Source organism: Primulina eburnea, chromosome 11 (genome assembly GCF_022965805.1).
Source record: "Primulina eburnea isolate SZY01 chromosome 11, ASM2296580v1, whole genome shotgun sequence".
NCBI classification, from domain to species: Eukaryota; Viridiplantae; Streptophyta; class Magnoliopsida; order Lamiales; family Gesneriaceae; genus Primulina; species Primulina eburnea.
This window is the reverse complement of record NC_133111.1, coordinates 7,677,079-7,696,815: the sequence shown is the minus strand read 5'-3', so window position 1 is coordinate 7,696,815 and position 19,737 is coordinate 7,677,079. Positions and strand designations below refer to the sequence as shown.

Here is a 19,737-nt window from a genome sequence, read left to right as displayed (position 1 = left end):
TCATCCGAAAAAGATATCATCCAATAGAATTGATCTCAAATTATTGATAAATTTTCTTTCTTACAAGAATTCAGCAAAGCATTGGCATTAAACGAAGCTCAAAAACTAGAAAACAAGCACTCGTTTAATGCCAATGCTCGACTCCAGATTCCTCCAGTAGAAGTTGTACCCGTCCTTGTTGATAACTCCTTTTTTTCACTTCCTCGACTCGGAAGATATCCATGGCTCATCTTTCGCTGCATCTTAACTTACTTACAATTTCATGTTTCACCACGACCAATAGAAAGACTTATCATCCAACGCAGGCATGGTTCTTACTTCATCCTCTTAATCAGCCCAGATTACAATTCTGTTATGAATCACATCAAGATACATTTGCCGAAGGTGAATAAAACACTCATATTTTTATGAATTAAACCTTCTGAAAGTTGATGATATTTTAAAATATATACACATTATCAATTTGCAGCTGTTTCCAAGTCTTGACAAAATAGCATCTCCATAATCCACTAAGTAAATACACGTAAAAAGTTGAGTAAAATCTAACATAACATCATTAAAAAATAGTTTCAACAGCTTCACCATGACTGAAACGATAACATCACAGGATTTAGTCACCAACTTAGGCAGCTGGTGGGCGAAGCACATGGTCCTGTGAAGTATCAACAGCAGCAGGTGGCATGAACTGCCACATAGCAACACCTGGGTAACTGATGATGGGGACCAACTTGTTGCCTGCAGCTTGGCTTTGAGCAGCAAACGATAGAGAAATGGCAGGAGGGGAATGGAAAAACCCCTGCTGGGGCATACTCGCTGCCTTCATCTGCTGCTCCAGCTTCTCCTTTTTAGCCTTTAACTTCTGCTTCTCATCCCTAAGCTCATTCTTCTCAGCCTACATGCAGTAAAAACCCAGGCCAAGAGTATCATAATTAGTTTTTGTTACTGCATTCTGGTCCAATATTTATCGTCAGCGGCTCACAAATAGTTACTGCTACTTTAAAAAAGGAGCAAAATTTTGAAACAGATTGCAATCACATTTCACATAAGATACATAAGGTAAATAATGAGACTTCACCTTTAGCTCTTTGATCTTCTCCTGGAGATCCAAGTTTAAGTCTTTCAGCTTCTCAGCTTCACCTCTTAGCTGAGTCACCACTCGAACAGCATCAACCAAAATACCAGCCTTGTCTGTTTTCGGAGGCCTCCCCGGCTCAAGGAGCACACCCAATTCTACAAACCTAAGGAGGTCAAGGCAGGTATCAGAGGCAAAAAGAATTAAAGGGACATCCATCAATGGGAAAAAGCAAATAATTATGTTACTTGTCATTGAGCTTATCTCTGCGTCGTTTCTCTCTGCATGCTTTGGAGCTTGATCGAGCGCATGATTCAGTTTTAGATCTGGGAATGGAATATACAAGTGAGAGGGTGTCACGAATAATATAAACTTTGTGACAGAGAATAAAGTCAGAAGGTAGGAGTATCAATGCCTCAGCCCCTACAATTTTTCCCAAAAAACAACAAGTTCAAATAATAGTATATGTAATTCTAATACTTCCAACGTGATCAACTGCATGAGTTGGAAGGAATCGAGCTGGTTCAAAATTTATTTTACTCGAGTTCAAAATTATCGAAAAGCTCAAGTTGATAAACCAACCATACAACATATCTACACAGGTAAAAACTTATTTACCGTTTTCTCGAGTTAGTTTCCTTCTGAACAGCTGATTCCCCAATTGAGTCTTCAATTTCAAAACTATCAATAGATAAAACCCATGAGAGATACTTAGTAAAGAGTAGAATCATGCTCGTCTATGAGTTAGAGAAACATTTGGTACAGAATTTCCAGCAGGAACCATATGATCAAAGAAAAAGTCAATTAGTAAGAACGATAGATATTTACCGATTGCATAAATGGACTCCAGTTAAATTGCAAACAATAGGTATACAATATTAACAATAAATCATAGAAAAATAAAAGGAAAGGAAAACAGAGTTGATATATTATGACCCGAACCCACTGCAAATAACTATTGAGAATTGTAGCTAAAATTTGTTGTTGTATTTCAAACAGATCGGATGTTACGCAAAAATTGCAGATTTTAATACACAAAAACTCAAATTATCATCTTCTACAAGCCCGATCAGGATACATAATCAAGTCACAACTTTACCCGAGATAAGCTACACGGAAAAAAAAAAAACCAAAACAGGTAGAAAAACATCGTTTACATCTGCCAATAAACAACGAAAAGCCATTGAAACAAATATTATCATTCATATACCAACTCAAATACACGCTAAGTATAAAATCCAATCATAAAGCAGAAGAAGAACTCAATCAAACCTCATACAAGCCCAATAATGTTGAAATCAACGACTACAACTAAATTATTACGAAAAGACTATCAATAGTTACAAAATTCTACCTAGTATTCGATGATCCGTTCAAGGATTGAATATGCCAAGAAAACCCAGAGCCTGGAGCAGAGAAATTGGCATCAGGGACTAGGATATCCTCGAACCCATATTGGTACAGCCAATTCGTGTTCGACGGGGAAACCATTTCCTATCTGCAGCCGGAAAGAGGATAAACTTCCCCGGTAGGAACAAAATCAACTAGGTGAATGGATGGATTGATTTTGGAAGGATTTCCGATTGTCCAAGTTGAAGGATAACGAATTTCAGTAAACTGAAAAGACAACTTTGTTTTTGGTGTTTTTTTTTACGCGACAGAGACGTACTATGAACTGGGTTTCGAATAAACACCTTCAGCCGGCTGCCATTATTGTGTGTGTATAATATTTTTTATAATAGATTTTATTTATATTTAAATGATAATTAAAATATAATTATAAAAAACATTGAGAAATTACACTCTAGTTTGATAGAAAACAATTTTAATGAATTTGTTCATGATAGAGGGACAAAAATAGATATACATATTGTGTCCTTGACGGTTCATAAAATAGAATATCTATATATATATATATATATATATATATATATATATATATATATATATATATATATATATATATATATATATATATATAGTTTTGATATGCTGCACAGTTATCGTGCACATTTATGTGAGCATCGATGAGGTGTCACTCATCCATTGGATGTGCAATTTTTCTATATTTCATCATATACAATAGTTGAGTGACACTTCATCGATGCTCACATAGGTGTGCACGGTAGTGTGCAGCATATCAAAACTAATATATATATATATATATATATATATATATATATATATATATATATAAATATATATATATATATATATATACATACATATACATATATATATATATATAAAAGCAAAGTTTTTGTTAAAAATAGTAATTTCTCGCCAAAATGTCATTTCTAAAAAAGGAAAGATTTATCATGAATATTGACATACGTGTACTGCAATTAATGATCACTTCAATTATTGTTTGCATTGATTATATCAATTTATTTAATTCAATTTTTATATTAATTCAAAAGTAATTTATATATTATATGTTTTTTTTATTTTTTTACTCAAATTAAAACTAAACTCTATTGAAAACATAAATTATATAAAAAAAATTGCATTGATTATAGCAATCAGTTTATAATTAAAAATTGTATAAATAAATTTAAAATATAAATAATTTTGCAATGTTCAATCACTCATTAGGTAAATCATTCAAAAATAAATTTTCTATTTTAAGTAATTTCCTCTCCAAATTATTTACTAAAAAGAAATACAATATTTAATTAGTTTATTTAATTTTTATAAAAATAAAATTAGTTGAGTGTTAAAAGTTATCACTACAACAAGGTTTTTCAATGAACATTAATTTATCATTTAATAATCATAATTTTTTTATCTCAAATATATATATAAATATATAAAATCAGAGTTTCTGTCAAATATGATAATTTCCTGCAAAATTGACATTTCTGAAACTGGAAATATTTATCATGAAGACATACGTGTACTGCAATTAATGATCACTTCAATTATTGTTTGCATTGATTATATCAATTTATTTAATTCAATTTTGAATTTAATTATTTTTTATATTAATTCAAAAGTAATTTATGTATTATATGTTTTTTTATTTTTTTACTCAAATTAAAACTAAACTCTATTGAAAATATTAGTTATATTAAAAAAATTTGCATTGAATATATCAATCAGTTTAATTAAAAATTATATAAATTTAAAATATAAATGATTGCAATGTTCAATCATTCATTAGGTAAATCATTCAAAAATAAATTTTCTATTTTAAGTAATTTTCTGTCCAAATTACTTACTAAAAAGAAATACAATATTTAATTAGTTTATTTAATTTTTATAAAAATAAAATTGATTGAGTGTTAAAAGTTATCACTACAACAAGATTTTTCAATGAACATTAATTTACCATTTAATAATCATAAATTTTTTTATCTCAAATATATATATACATATATATATATATATATATATATATATATATATATATATACATATACATATATATATATATATATATATATATATAAAAGCAGAGTTTTTGTCAAAAATAACAATTTCTCGCAAAAGTGACATTTCTAAAAATGGAAAGATTTATCATGAATATTGACATATGTGTACTGCAATTAATGATTACTTCAATTATTGTTTGCATTGATTTTATCATTTTATTTTGTTACAATTATTGTTTTCTACATTATACATAAATTTATATACGAATACAATATAATTGATAAACATATTATGTCATTCATTGTCTAATACAAGCGTGATATTAATTTTCAGTTGAAATACAAAAATAACTATTTTATTCAGGGTTTCATTGTTAAAATCTATATGTATATGAAAACAATAAACATTTCACTTTGATAAAAATTCACATTATAGAGAAAGTAAACAAATTATTATACATACTAATTTTAATAATCAATTAGATAAAATAATTATCCGGGTGAAAAACTAGTATATATATATGAGGAAGTTGGTGAAAAATCTCCAATCAAAACATTTCTTTGAGTTCACTCTTTACCCACAAAATTGTGGTACTGTGTCACACAAAATGTGGTACACTTCATGTGTAAAAGTGGTACACTTCATGTGAAAATGTGTTACTAAAAAGTACCAGGGGACTGAACACAAAAAAAAATCTACGGCTGGAAACTGAACGTCAATTTCCTATATATATATATATATATATATATATATATATATATATATGTATGTGCTGAAATTGCTAATTTAATATTAAATCCGAATGCGACAAGTTTGTTTGATACATGGATATTTTAAGATATATATATAATTTTGTTACTATGTTTATCGAACGTGTCAGGTCATAAATATTTGTTTAAACTATGAACATAACTTTCATGGATAATAGATTAATCCAATTAAAACAGAAAAGGAAAGACCACACGGTAAGTCATCGGAAGTTTGATTATGGTAACGGTAACGAAAATAAAGACAAGCGGAAAATCAATTGCGATGAGTTTTCGGAACAATGGTAAAGGTAACGAAAATAAAGACAAGCGGAGATGCAAACAACATTCGATTAGCCATTTTAAACTGCTACGCCAATCACGATAACAGATTCTACATCTCGCTAAGTTGAAGCCATTTCTTTGGTCCCTTAAATTTAACATTTTGTATTTCATTTTTCAATTTATGATCTCAGTATATTAACTTTTCATATTTGGCTTTTTTGTTTCACTTTCTATCGAAGTAGTCAAATTTTCACTCAATGCATATCATATGTCCAATGGAAGTCACGCGACGCACTGCCGTGTGCTCGCGACGCACAGTTAGTATATTAACGTGCGCACAGGTGTGCCCGCGACGCGCAGGCCGCGCGCACATTGCGCGCAGGCCGAGCTCCTGCACGCATGCTGTGCGCGCGGTCTGCCCGGAATAGTTCCGGGCAGATCCGATTTTTTTTTAATTATTATTTCTGAATCTGGAAAAATAAATTTTTATGGTGCATCAATTTTCTCAAAAATTTTCTTATGTTGTTAGAAATATTATTCAACATGATTTAAACCATACGATAAAGAGAACCTGGATCTGATACCAATGTTGGATTTCTTTTTTCTCGTGCCCAAAATGCAGCGGAAGTTTTAAAATTTTTAGATCTTGACATTCAATATATATTTGTTTGGCACTCGTATGGTTTTATGATTAAACATTCATAGGATGTTTAGTAATATAACTAGTGAATAATTTTCACTTGGCTCCAATTACTCCGGTATCAACGGACATATGTCTTGTTGTAAATCCCTACGAACATTCTTCGATCTCCTAATCCGGTCCACGACTGGAATATTTGTTCCTCTTCTAAATTGCACTAAAAATTTAGAAGAACTTTTGTGTATAGATGGAACACGACGAAGACGACTCAATGTATTGCCGAAAACTTCTTGGAACATGAACTAAAATCAAGAGCAGCATAATGAATGATTGGAATAGCCGAAAATTTCTTTTGGATGCAAATCACGTAAATAAGGATCAAATCCTTATTATTATTTCTAATCATTACTTTACTTAATTAATCAAATTAATTAAGTCATTTTATGATTCCAAAAATATTTGCATGCCTTTTCAATTGTCATTCAAAAGCTTCGGTCAATTTCTACTACATTAACCAAATAATAATATATTTTATTATTTTAATTAATTGTAGTTTCCTTAATTAATCACATTAATTAAGTTAATGGATTTCAACATATATTTGATTCTCGAAAATAGCCACTAATCATGCAATATAATTTTTTGCTTTGTGCGCAAGTTTTATAAAATTATGGTATCCTGAATATTTTCATATTACATAAATCAATACCATATTTTATAAAAACTTAATGGACAATATTTTAACTCAATTAAAATTTAAATAATTATTAAAGCCCATTTGAACTTTAATAAATTTGCATGACGGGCTTATACTCTTACAACCCCGTGATCCATGCTCTCATTACATTAATCTCATCATAATCGCGATCGACGATCCAATATCATCGATGTGACAAATTCAACTTATTTGTTATTATGATGCACACTTTAATATCGAGATCACCAATGTCTAAATAAAACATGTGTACTCCTTTTGACTGTCTTAACAGTCATGCTCTCAAAATTTCTATAAGTTTTTATAAACTTTATTTATAAGCTTATCGATTGATCATATCAAACTTATTTCTTATAAATTCAACTCATTGAATTTTTATCTCAATGTTTTCTATAAATTCAACTCCTTGAATTTATTATCTCAACGGGAACAAGTAAACCAGTGCTTGTGTGATCCTCAATGGTTCAGGGATACAGCTAGTCGTGGATTCACAACTCTTTGTGATTCAGGACATAATCTTTTATTCGGGATTACTCTAATTTGCTTCATTCTATGTATCAATCATTAATCATGAGAATGTCAGAAATCATATTTCTGATTAAACCCATCGAATCATGGTAAGAGCGTCTAGTAGCATCGTCCCACGATTCCCTAGGTATCACTAATAGAGCCTGCAAGAACCAGTTGATTATGATTAACGTACAGTATGGTTCCTTCATCTCATATATCCCGATCAAATCTGCAACCATTGGTTCATCGAGGGTTACATAATAATTCGATAACTATGTGACACATCTTTGAGAATAAATGGTGGCATCGCATGTACAACTAGAGAACTCTTTCTCTAATGTACATCTCATACTCTGGCCAGAGATTCCACTCTCTATTATTTCATTAGATCACAGAGGATATCCACACCCGTAGGTGAGCGGTGAATCCCCGACTACAATGCTCTGGCTCCTATATGTGTTGCAACTGTACCCAACCTCGCCACCTCATGACTCTCCTGGAGCCAGTAAACGAGTCAAAGCACAGCCCTAGCATATAGAGCCTCAGTTAGGGATGTCAATTTTCCCCACGGGTTTGGGGCCCCGCGGAGAAAACCCAAAACGGGGATGGAGATCCCCGATTTTTTCGGGTTTGGGTTCGGGTTTGGAGATTTAAAAAAATCTCCGATGTAGTTCGGGACGGGTATGGGATTACTATCCACATCCCCGAAATCCCCGAACCCGCCCCGAAAATATATTATCAATAATAAAATAATAGTGTTATTAGTATTAATAATATAATAATATTAATTTTAAAATTATTAATACTGATAATGATATTAATATTAAAATTATCTTTAATAATAATAGATAATAATAATTTTTGGTTTGAGAAAATCTCCGAATCCGTCGTCGTCTTACCATATTAATATTTTTGAAACGGGGATGGGGGCGGGGATGGGAAGTTAATCCCCGAAGTTTTGGGTTTGGGGATTCCCCGAACCCGAAAAAGCTGGGATTGGGGCGGGGATGGGGGTGGGGATGGCATTCGGGGATGGGGATGGCAAACCCGCCCCCGCCCCGGACCATTGCCATCCCTAGCCTCAGTGTTATCCTGGGTCGTAAGGACTAATGGTGTACAATCACAACCACAGACTTATCTTCTCGATGAATGATAACTACTTGGAAAGTCCGAGGGAGGGTTGTTCGGTAGAATCATCATATGACTACCCATCTGCATATTTGGACATCTCTATGCCCTTACCAAGAAATGCAGTACACAACATCACAGATTCTAGTCTCGACCTAAAGCAACCTTTATCCATGTTTTACGCGGCTGAATCGACTAAGAACGAATTTAGATCATATATTGTTTACAAATGAGTCAACATCGAATTACGATTCATTGTATTAAAGTATAATCAAGGTATTTATCTAAGTTTGATAACATGAGTATACAGATAAAGAAATAACAAACCATGAAATAATGAATTATATTAAAATAAAATTTGTTTATTACAACTGAGTCAATAAAATCACTGGCCAACAGTTAGCTTGCATGACATCTACTCTAACATTGATAACACTCAAAATTCAAGAAAGTTGGACTGTGTTTCAATAGAGAAGTTTTGAGAAATTATTGTGGTGGGGGCACTGAAACCGAAGGGATGGGGGAGAAGAAGAAAGAGCTGCCAAATGTTTGGTTTTCTCTGAAGAAATCGTTCGTCTGCAAATCAGATGCATCGGATGCGTATACACCGAAAAACAAGAAAAATTTGAGATCAATCTTGACAAAGAAAACAAGAAACAGGTCCTGTTGTTCAAGGTCTATTTCTAATCTGAAGGATGTGATTCATGGGAGCAAAAGGAACTTTGAGAAGCCACCTAGTTGTAGCCCAAGATCCATTGGGAGCAGTGAATTTGTCATGACCCCATAACACATGAAGTCATTTTGAGCGACTCTGTAGTAACCCGATTCCTAATTTGAGTTAATTATCGGATTAATTATATTTTCGGTGGGATCGGAAGGACCGAACAAGTTCGGATCGTCCGATGAGTTCGGATCGTCCGATGAGTTCGGATCGTCCGAGCCAGTGTCGGACCGTCCGAGACAGGTGGCTGGACACGTGGAAGGGTTCTGGACACGTGGTAAGGTTCGGATCATCCGATTGGGGTTCGGATCGTCCGAGACAGGTGGCTGTACTCGTGGAAGTCATGCAAGGATCGGATCGTCCGATCAGAGTTCGGACCGTCCGAAGTGTGCCGGATCGGAGCTTCCGAAATGGTTCGGATCGTCCGAACATTGGCTATAAATAGAGGCGCGAGGCTTCATTTGTGACTCGCCAATTCAGAGAGTTCCATAGCATTTCAGTCGTTTCTGTGAGATTCTAGTCTTTTTCCGAGGTTCGGGCACTAGCGGGGAGCTGCTGGTCTTGTAGCGGAGCTGTGCTCTAGTTGGGAGCTAGCGGCATCAGTGGGCTAGCGACGGACGAAGGTTTGGAATTGTATCAGTATTATCTCAGGATTATCTAGTTAAGTCTGGTAGATAAGTTTTAGTGATGGTTTTCACTTGATGAATAGGCTTGGACTAGACCTGTTGTCTGGTTATTCCAGTGGATTAGGATTGCTGTGATAGAGGTACGAAAGTACTATCCGAGATATCCTGGTCGAGTATACATTCTTATATGTGTTGTATGATTATGTGGTGCATTGTTATATGTCATATGATGCATGCTATTATGTCACGATTTATGATGCATGTTGCATTTCATGTTGAGCCGTATCTCCTTCGAGATAGCCTTTACTGTTGAGCTGTATCTCTTTCGAGATAAGCTATATATCTTGTGGGGCCGCTCAGCCCTGTCTTGTCTTGTGGACGCATGGACACCGAGAGTACACAGTGGCCGACGGGTCGGGAGGGCTTCGGTGATCCGGGACATTTTAGGTCCACGTCTGTTCTTGCAGTGGATGCAGTGACCCAGAGGTAGTACCGCGCGGCACTATCCACTTGGCGCCTCTAGACTGAGCATTTTGAGATCTTTTGTGACTCCTGTTTCTTGACTACCCTGGTATCATATCATAGCATGTGCATTTCATATAGGTTTGTATACTCATGCTTTTGTACTGGGCGTTCTTATCGCTCACGTCCTCGGTTTTGTTTATCTTGGACACCCCATTTCCACGGGGCAGGCCTCAGGTTGGATGGCTCAGGAGGAGCAGGAGGAGGACATTGAGTAGCTGGTTGGTTTAGTTTTCAGTGTTTTCCATTTGATTTGATATGATTGTAGCAGATACTTTCAGTTAGTTGAGTATTTTGGATTTCGATTGGGTTGTATAAACTATTGTTGTTAACCATATTTCCGCTGTTATCTCTGATTTTTATTAATTAAGTTAATTGCATGCTTAGTTCTCAACTAGTAGGTGATTCTGGAACGGGTCACTACATTTATGGTATCAGAGCATGCTTACGATTTTGGGATATAGATTTCTGTTTTGGGATTTTCGTTGACCATTTTACCCCATTCTATCTTGTAGCGATGGCTGACCACTTTGATGACGAGAGTAGTCAGGGGAGTGTAGGTCGTTGGGGCGACCAGGATGATCATAGGCGTCATCGTGAGCATCGTCATCGTCGGGATGGTCCTAGGCGTTTTGAGTTGCATCGTTTTATTCAGATGGGGCCTAAGCCTCTAGTCGGTGGAGAGACTCCCGATGATGCTGAGGACTGGTTAGAGCGCATGGAGAGTTGTTTCCGTGCATTCCCGTGCACCGAGGAGCAGAAGATAGAGACCCTTAGTTTTCTTCTCGAAGGCCGTGCGCGCAAGTGGTGGCGATCGACTTCTGCGCCGATAGTCCAGTCCCAGGGTAGGGTGACTTGGGCCGATTTCCGTGCAGCTTTCATGCAGCTGTATTTTCCTCCAGCCCTTCGCCAGGCGAAGACGATTGAGCTCCTGAACCTTAAGCAGGGTAGTATGTCTGTTGATGAATATCAGCAGAAGTTCTTCGAGTTGTTACCCTTTGCCCCTCATATCAGTGGCAGTTCTGAGGCCAAGTATGACCATTTCCTCCAGGGTCTTAACCAGGAGATTTTTGATCGAGTCACTGTCTGTGATAATCCTACTTCTTATGATGGGTTAGTGAACCGGTGTCGCCAGGCAGAGATCAGTCTCCAGCGTGGTAGGGCTATTCTTTCTTCTAGACCTCCGAGTACTTTGAGGCCTCGATCTCAGTCGTTCAAGAAATCTGGTTCGTCTTCTTCTGGATCTGGATCTCGATCTAGCGGTGTTTTCCGTTTTGGTAAGAAGAAGGAATCTTGTGCGCATTGTGGGAAGAACCATCCATCGGAGCAATGCCGAGCAGCCGCAGGAGCTTGTTATCAGTGCGGAGAGATGGGGCATATTAAGAAGAATTGTCCTCAGTTGCGAGGTGGAGCAGGATCCAGTTCTGGATCTCAGACGACTGTTCAGCAGAGGAGGCAGGGTCAGGCAGTGGGTAGTTCGAATCTTCGACCTCGTGCCCAAGGTCAGGTGTTTGCGCTGAACCAGGATCAGGCTGCAGATGAGACCGGGAGAGTCATAGCAGGTACTTTTTGTTTATGCGGTATTCCTGCTTTTGTTCTTATAGATACCGGAGCATCTCATTCATTCATTTCTGCACGATTTGTTAAGCGTCATAAGTTACCGTATGTTTCTCTAGACGTCATTCTTTCTGTTTCTACCCCGATGGGTCATTCGGTTTTAGCCAAGCGTCTAGTGATGGGTTGTCCTTTAGATTTTGAGGGTAACGAGTTGACTGCGAATCTCATGATTCTGGAGATGGAAGACTTTGATTGTATTTTGGGTATAGACATTTTGACTACCTACCGAGCTACTGTGGATTGTTACCAGAAGCTTGTTCAGTTCCGTACGACTGAGAGCTCTAGTTGGTTTTTCTATGGTGAGGGAGCGCGACCTCCGATGCCAGTGGTATCTGCTCTGAAAGCCTGTCGTGCTTTAGAGGCGGGCGGGGAAGGCTACCTCATCTATGCGATTGATACGTCCACAGGTAGTGTTGGTATAGAGGATATTCCAGTGGTTTGTGAATTTCCTGATGTTTTTCCAGATGAGATTCCTGGTTTTCCTCCGGTTAGAGAGGTGGAGTTTGGCATTGAGTTAATGCCAGGGACTGCACCGATTTCTCGTGCCCCTTATCGTCTTGCGCCGTCAGAGATGAGGGAACTGAAGCAGCAATTGCAGGATCTTCTTGATAAAGGTTATATTCGCCCGAGTGTTTCACCTTGGGGAGCTCCAGTTTTGTTTGTCAAGAAGAAGGATGGATCGATGCGATTGTGTATTGATTATCGCCAGCTGAATCGTGTGACGATCAAAAACAAGTATCCATTACCTCGTATCGATGACTTGTTCGATCAGCTTCAGGGTACCTCTGTTTACTCCAAGATTGACTTACGATCGGGTTATCATCAGATGAGAGTCAGAGATGATGATATTTCCAAGACTGCATTTCGTACTCGTTACGGGCATTACGAGTTTCTAGTTATGCCATTCGGATTGACGAATGCGCCAGCGGTGTTCATGGATCTGATGAACCGAGTCTTTCGTGATTTTCTAGATCAGTTCGTTGTGGTTTTCATCGACGATATCTTGATTTATTCTCACAGTGTGGAGGAGCATGTCCAGCACTTGAGGATTGTGTTGCAGATTCTTCGCGAGAAGCAATTGTATGCTAAGCTGAGTAAGTGCGAGTTTTGGATTGATCGTGTAGTATTCCTTGGTCATGTGATTTCCAAGGAAGGAATTTCTGTGGATCCCAGCAAGATTGAAGCAGTGCTGAATTGGTCACGTCCTACGACGGTGGCCGAGATCCGTAGTTTTCTAGGTCTGGCAGGGTATTATCGTCGCTTCATCGTGAATTTCTCCCAGGTAGCTAGACCTTTGACGCAACTTACTCGGAAGGATGTTCCATTTGAGTGGTCATCTGAGTGCGAAGATAGTTTCAGAGAGCTTCGTCGACTTCTGACTTCTGCACCTGTTTTGGCGTTACCGTCAGGATCTGATGGTTTCAGTGTTTACACCGATGCCTCTTTTCAAGGCTTAGGGTGTGTGTTGACACAGAATGGTCATGTGATCGCTTACGCTTCCAGGCAGCTGAAATCTCACGAGGAGAAGTACCCTATTCATGATCTAGAGTTGGCAGCTATAGTGTTCGCACTGAAGATCTGGCGTCATTACTTGTACGGGGTTAAGTTTGAAATCTTTACTGATCACAAGAGTCTGAAGTATCTGTTCACTCAGGCTGAGTTGAACATGAGACAACGTCGTTGGATGGATCTACTGAAAGATTATGACTGCGAGATCAAGTACCATCCAGGCTCTGTGAATCTCACAGCCGATGCTCTTAGTCGTAAGGTGAGAGCCTCTGCACTTCAGACCAGTGCTATGATTAGTACTATTCAGGATTGTTGTTCGTTGGGATTTAACTTCAAACATCGGAAAGGTATGGAGAGCATTCGTGTTGCTACCATTTTATCTGAGCCAGCTTTGTTCGCTCGGATTCGAGATGCTCAGATGTCTGATCTGAAGACTCAGAGATTAGCTCGGTTAGCGGGTGGAGATAGCGGTTTCCATTATCAGTCTAATGGTCTTCTATGTTTGTCTAATCGGGTTGTAGTACCAGAGGATGATAATTTGAGGGAAGAGATCTTGTCTCAGGCTCATCGAAGCAAGTTGAGTGTCCATCCAGGAAGCAATAAGATGTATAAAGACTTGAGGACACGATTTTGGTGGAAAGGGATGAAGCGCAGTGTTTATCAGTTTGTTTCCAAGTGTCTTGTTTGTCAGCAGGTTAAGGCAGAGCACCGTCGACCTGGAGGATTATTGTTGAATCTACCTATTCCTGAATGGAAGTGGGAGCATATCACGATGGATTTCATTACTCACTTGCCATTGTCTTCGAGGAATAGTGATGCTATTTGGGTAGTGGTGGATCGACTCACCAAGTCTGCTCATTTTCTGCCTTATAACCGTGACTTCACTTTCGATCGGATGGCTCGCTTGTACATTCAAGAGATTGTACGTTTGCATGGAGTGCCAGTCAGTATTGTTAGTGACAGGGATCCTCGTTTTACCTCACGATTTTGGGGTAGTTTCCAGTCAGCATTGGGCACTTCACTGAGTCTGATACTGCTTATCATCCGGAGACTGACGGTCAGTCAGAGAGGACTATCCGTACGCTTGAGGATATGTTGCGAGCCTGTGTTATGGATTTCGGACCCGCTTGGCAGGATCATTTGCCTTTGATTGAGTTCGCGTACAACAACAGCTACCATCGTAGTATTGGTATGGCACCATTTGAGGCGTTGTATGGGCGACGTTGTCGTACTCCATTATTCTGGGATGAAGTTGGGGAACGACATGTTGAGGGACCGGAGTTAGTCCAGCAGGCTATTGATAAAGTTGCAGTAATCAAGAAGCGGATTAAGATTGCCCAGGATCGACAGGCTAGTTATGCGAACACCAAGCGGCGACCTCTTTATTTTCAGCCAGGTGAGAAAGTGTTTCTCCGAGTTTCGCCTTTTCGCAGGATTTTGAGATTTGGTCTCAAGGGTAAGCTATCTCCGAGATTTATTGGTCCTTTTGAGATTCTGGAATGTGTGGGAGATTTGGCTTACAGGTTAGCATTACCTCCGTATCTGTCTGGGATTCATGACGTGTTTCACGTATCCCTTTTGCGACGATATGTGGCAGATGAATCACACATTTTACATCCATCTGAAGTTCAACTTGAATCGGATTTGTCTTACGTGGAGCGACCAGTTCAGATTCTCGATCGCAAAGATAAGGTGTTGCGGAATAAGATCATTCCTCTTGTCTTAGTTCAGTGGCAGCGTAGAGGCACTGAAGAAGCCACTTGGGAGCTAGAGAGTCGTATGCGTTCGGAGCATCCAGAGCTCTTTTGAGTTGTACTGTAGTTGTACTATGGATGTATGTATGTTTTCCGTTGTAATCCAATTTTCAGTTGTGTTTGGCAACAATTGAGATGTAATAACAATGTTGTTATTTCAGTTTTGTTCATCCTATAAACTTGATTTCGAGGACGAAATCTTTTAAGGGGGGGAGAATGTAGTAACCCGATTCCTAATTTGAGTTAATTATCGGATTAATTATATTTTCGGTGGGATCGGAAGGACCGAACAAGTTCGGATCGTCCGATGAGTTCGGATCGTCCGATGAGTTCGGATCGTCCGAGCCAGTGTCGGACCGTCCGAGACAGGTGGCTGGACACGTGGAAGGGTTCTGGACACGTGGTAAGGTTCGGATCATCCGATTGGGGTTCGGATCGTCCGAGACAGGTGGCTGTACTCGTGGAAGTCATGCAAGGATCGGATCGTCCGATCAGAGTTCGGACCGTCCGAAGTGTGCCGGATCGGAGCTTCCGAAATGGTTCGGATCGTCCGAACATTGGCTATAAATAGAGGCGCGAGGCTTCATTTGTGACTCGCCAATTCAGAGAGTTCCATAGCATTTCAGTCGTTTCTGTGAGATTCTAGTCTTTTTCCGAGGTTCGGGCACTAGCGGGGAGCTGCTGGTCTTGTAGCGGAGCTGTGCTCTAGTTGGGAGCTAGCGGCATCAGTGGGCTAGCGACGGACGAAGGTTTGGAATTGTATCAGTATTATCTCAGGATTATCTAGTTAAGTCTGGTAGATAAGTTTTAGTGATGGTTTTCACTTGATGAATAGGCTTGGACTAGACCTGTTGTCTGGTTATTCCAGTGGATTAGGATTGCTGTGATAGAGGTACGAAAGTACTATCCGAGATATCCTGGTCGAGTATACATTCTTATATGTGTTGCATGATTATGTGGTGCATTGTTATATGTCATATGATGCATGCTATTATGTCACGATTTATGATGCATGTTGCATTTCATGTTGAGCCGTATCTCCTTCGAGATAGCCTTTACTGTTGAGCTGTATCTCTTTCGAGATAAGCTATATATCTTGTGGGGCCGCTCAGCCCTGTCTTGTCTTGTGGACGCATGGACACCGAGAGTACACAGTGGCCGACGGGTCGGGAGGGCTTCGGTGATCCGGGACATTTTAGGTCCACGTCTGTTCTTGCAGTGGATGCAGTGACCCAGAGGTAGTACCGCGCGGCACTATCCACTTGGCGCCTCTAGACTGAGCATTTTGAGATCTTTTGTGACTCCTGTTTCTTGACTACCCTGGTATCATATCATAGCATGTGCATTTCATATAGGTTTGTATACTCATGCTTTTGTACTGGGCGTTCTTATCGCTCACGTCCTCGGTTTTGTTTATCTTGGACACCCCATTTCCACGGGGCAGGCCTCAGGTTGGATGGCTCAGGAGGAGCAGGAGGAGGACATTGAGTAGCTGGTTGGTTTAGTTTTCAGTGTTTTCCATTTGATTTGATATGATTGTAGCAGATACTTTCAGTTAGTTGAGTATTTTGGATTTCGATTGGGTTGTATAAACTATTGTTGTTAACCATATTTCCGCTGTTATCTCTGATTTTTATTAATTAAGTTAATTGCATGCTTAGTTCTCAACTAGTAGGTGATTCTGGAACGGGTCACTACAGACTCAAGATGTGAGCTCAAGATTACTGGTTGTGGCGGAGGCTCAACATTCCTTGGTACTTTAACACATCGCACTCCTGGTCCTAGAGAGCAGCCCACAATGCATTACTTTAAGCCTTCATATATGGATTCGGCAGCCATACCACCAAGAAAAAAAGAGGGCATTTTGACAGAGAGGGAGGGTTTTGTGTCCAAAAGAAGGGAATAAAATAATGGACTTTGTGGGTTGACTTGCCACAAATGTGGAGAACATTTTGTGAAGTGGGAGGGTCTTGAATCACACCACCTTTCCAAGCATGCTTCTGTGTATCTTTTGTTAGATTTGATTTGGGTTTCACCCTATTGTTTACTCTTGCTTTTTCTCTTTTGTCGCTACTTTGAATTGGATATTTTTTGGGTGTTCTTGTTGGGCACTTTATTTAGGTTATCTTTTTGGACCTTTTTTTCCCATTTGATAGCTGGAGGGCATTGGAATGTGATACCCTTGGGATAGCCTGGGTCATGGATGATAAATGGATAGGCCAAATCTGAGTTAATCTGCATGATGGATTCTTTAGAAGCCGGGCAGATGAATGCCCGAGACATATTCTCCCCGATCAAGCAGATGCCCAGGCTCTCGAGCCATTTCCCGAGAAGCTTATCACCCAAGATACCTCGAGAATTACACCACATTCGAGTGTGATTGATATGGGCAATCTATCTGTCAGAACTACATGGGTTTGGCGTGTCAGAGAAGCTATTAGAGGTAGGGTGGCTTGACAGGAAGTCAACATTAAACGCTATGAGTGGTAGGTGTATGCGTAAATTGGGATAATCCTTGATTTTCCTTCCTATAAATAGAAGGTATGCATCTCATTTAAAAGATTCTGAATCCTTGAAGTTTCAAGCACTTCAGTATATCCTCACATATATTGCTTGTGTTTATCTTGAACCTGTTGACTTAAGCATCGGAGTGGCCGCGCCAGACACCCCTCCGACACCCATTCACGAGTTTCTTTTCTTGTTTGCAAGTGTTATTAAAGTCATTATCTTCACTCAAATTCTCAAACACTATAAATTATTGATTTGATCGGAGCACCCGACCCAACTCATCTATTTCACCCGGATTGCATCAGAATGTGTAAAAACGGATTGCGAGGACGACCTGTTTGTGAGGAAGTCGTTGATATCGTGTGCAGGGTAATCGTGGGAGGGTACACAAACCGTTGGAAAAAATTCAAGAAATGGCTGAACAGACAGGGTTCGATTCGTTGGCGGGCAAAGTTGGCGTCTATTCGAATATTGAGGAGTTGTATCTGCTAAATCCTATAGCACTTCTTCCTTGTTTTGTTGTGATTTGCAATACATGAAGAAGATGAGTTCAAAGTGCTCGAAACCTATCGCATAAAGATTTAGCAGATTTCTCTGTTCTCTTTTTGTTGATATCCCTGCAAGTTCTGGATTCGAATGTTGTAAAATCTTAGTTGACAAAGAGTAAAAGATGCACATATATGTTATAAGTATTATTATTATTTTTAATTTGATCAAAATGATACTAAACAATTAATATAAAATTCTGTTTAATTTAGAAAGTTGTTCGATTTAAAATGAAAGTTTTGTTTAGATTTTTTTCTATATAAAATACGGAGTGACTTGAGGATGTTTTTAGTAAGATAAGAAGGGTAATTATGGAATTAAATATTTTGATATCTTCTAAGACAATTACTCTAAAAATCTCACACATAATAATATAGTATAGATTACATTGGACTTCCAGAGTTTTCTATACAATTGCATGATATAAAAAAAATGAAAGCAAAAATCTAGTAAATATATTACAAACACACCAAATTTCTTTTTTGATATACTGAATTTTATGATTTACTAATTAGACAAAATACAATTTATCTCATGCTTTACTAACTAGTTATTTTGAATAGAAGAAGATAAAATTAAAAATTATATTTATGGTGTAATCCACATGTACATAGGTGCATGTGGTCCTAATTAGATAGATAATTTATAAGTTTAAAAAAAAGAAAAAATTTGTGTGAGACGGTCTCACGGGTCGTTTTTGTGAGACAGATATCTTATTTGGGTCATCCATGAAAAACTATTATTTTTTATGCTAAGAGTATTACTTTTTATTGTAAATATAGGTAGGGTTGACCCGTCTCACAGATTAGGATCCGTGAGACGGTCTCACATGAGACCAACGGTTAAAAAAAATCTTTTTTTTAATAGAAGAAGATCAAATTAAAAATAATATTTAATTTTTGACAAACATAAAATCTTTTTGGACGATAGGAATAAAAAAAAACATGGCCTTGGTCCAGTTATTAGTTAAAAATAAGTAGAATAGAAATAAAAATAATTACTACTTTTTACTCGTATTCGTACAGTCTGATTCTATTGTTGTATTTAAGAAAAATAATAATTTATTGTCACGCCCCGAAACTCGAGATTGACACCGGCGTCGTTTAACAATCACACGATTGAAAAACGATCAGCCTCGTAGCATAGTATAAACCGAAAACCAGTTTATTAATCATAATCTCAAAAATCAAAGTCTTTACAACTGAATAAAATAAATTTGTGGAAACGTCTAACATAAAATTGAAAGTACTAAAATTCTAAAAAAAAATAACATAAATAAACTAAATCACAAACTTCACCATCCCCAAAATTGTTCAGATTCTTCTTCTTCAACCTGTTCTTCGGATTTATCTGGGGAAGGGTGTAAGGGCTTGAGTATTTTGGGAAATACCCAGTAAATGGGGGATATTGAAAACAACATAAAATTTATACCATATTTTCGAAACATACATAAAAATACAACA

The 19,737-nt window shown here is 38.0% G+C and overlaps 1 protein-coding gene across 1 annotated transcript; it reads right to left on the bottom strand.

The window, feature by feature from the left end:
* Positions 1 to 382: 382 nt before the first annotated feature.
* On the bottom strand, positions 383 to 2,754 carry LOC140805153 (transcription factor ILR3-like). The gene is made up of 5 exons (XM_073161359.1): positions 2,427 to 2,754; positions 1,691 to 1,753; positions 1,321 to 1,398; positions 1,076 to 1,238; positions 383 to 892 (listed from the first exon to the last, which is right to left on the bottom strand). The coding sequence occupies exons 1-5, from the start codon at positions 2,561 to 2,563 to the stop codon at positions 623 to 625; spliced, it is 711 nt and encodes a 236-aa protein (XP_073017460.1). The 5' UTR covers positions 2,564 to 2,754; the 3' UTR covers positions 383 to 622.
* Between the last annotated feature and the right edge of the window lie 16,983 nt (positions 2,755 to 19,737).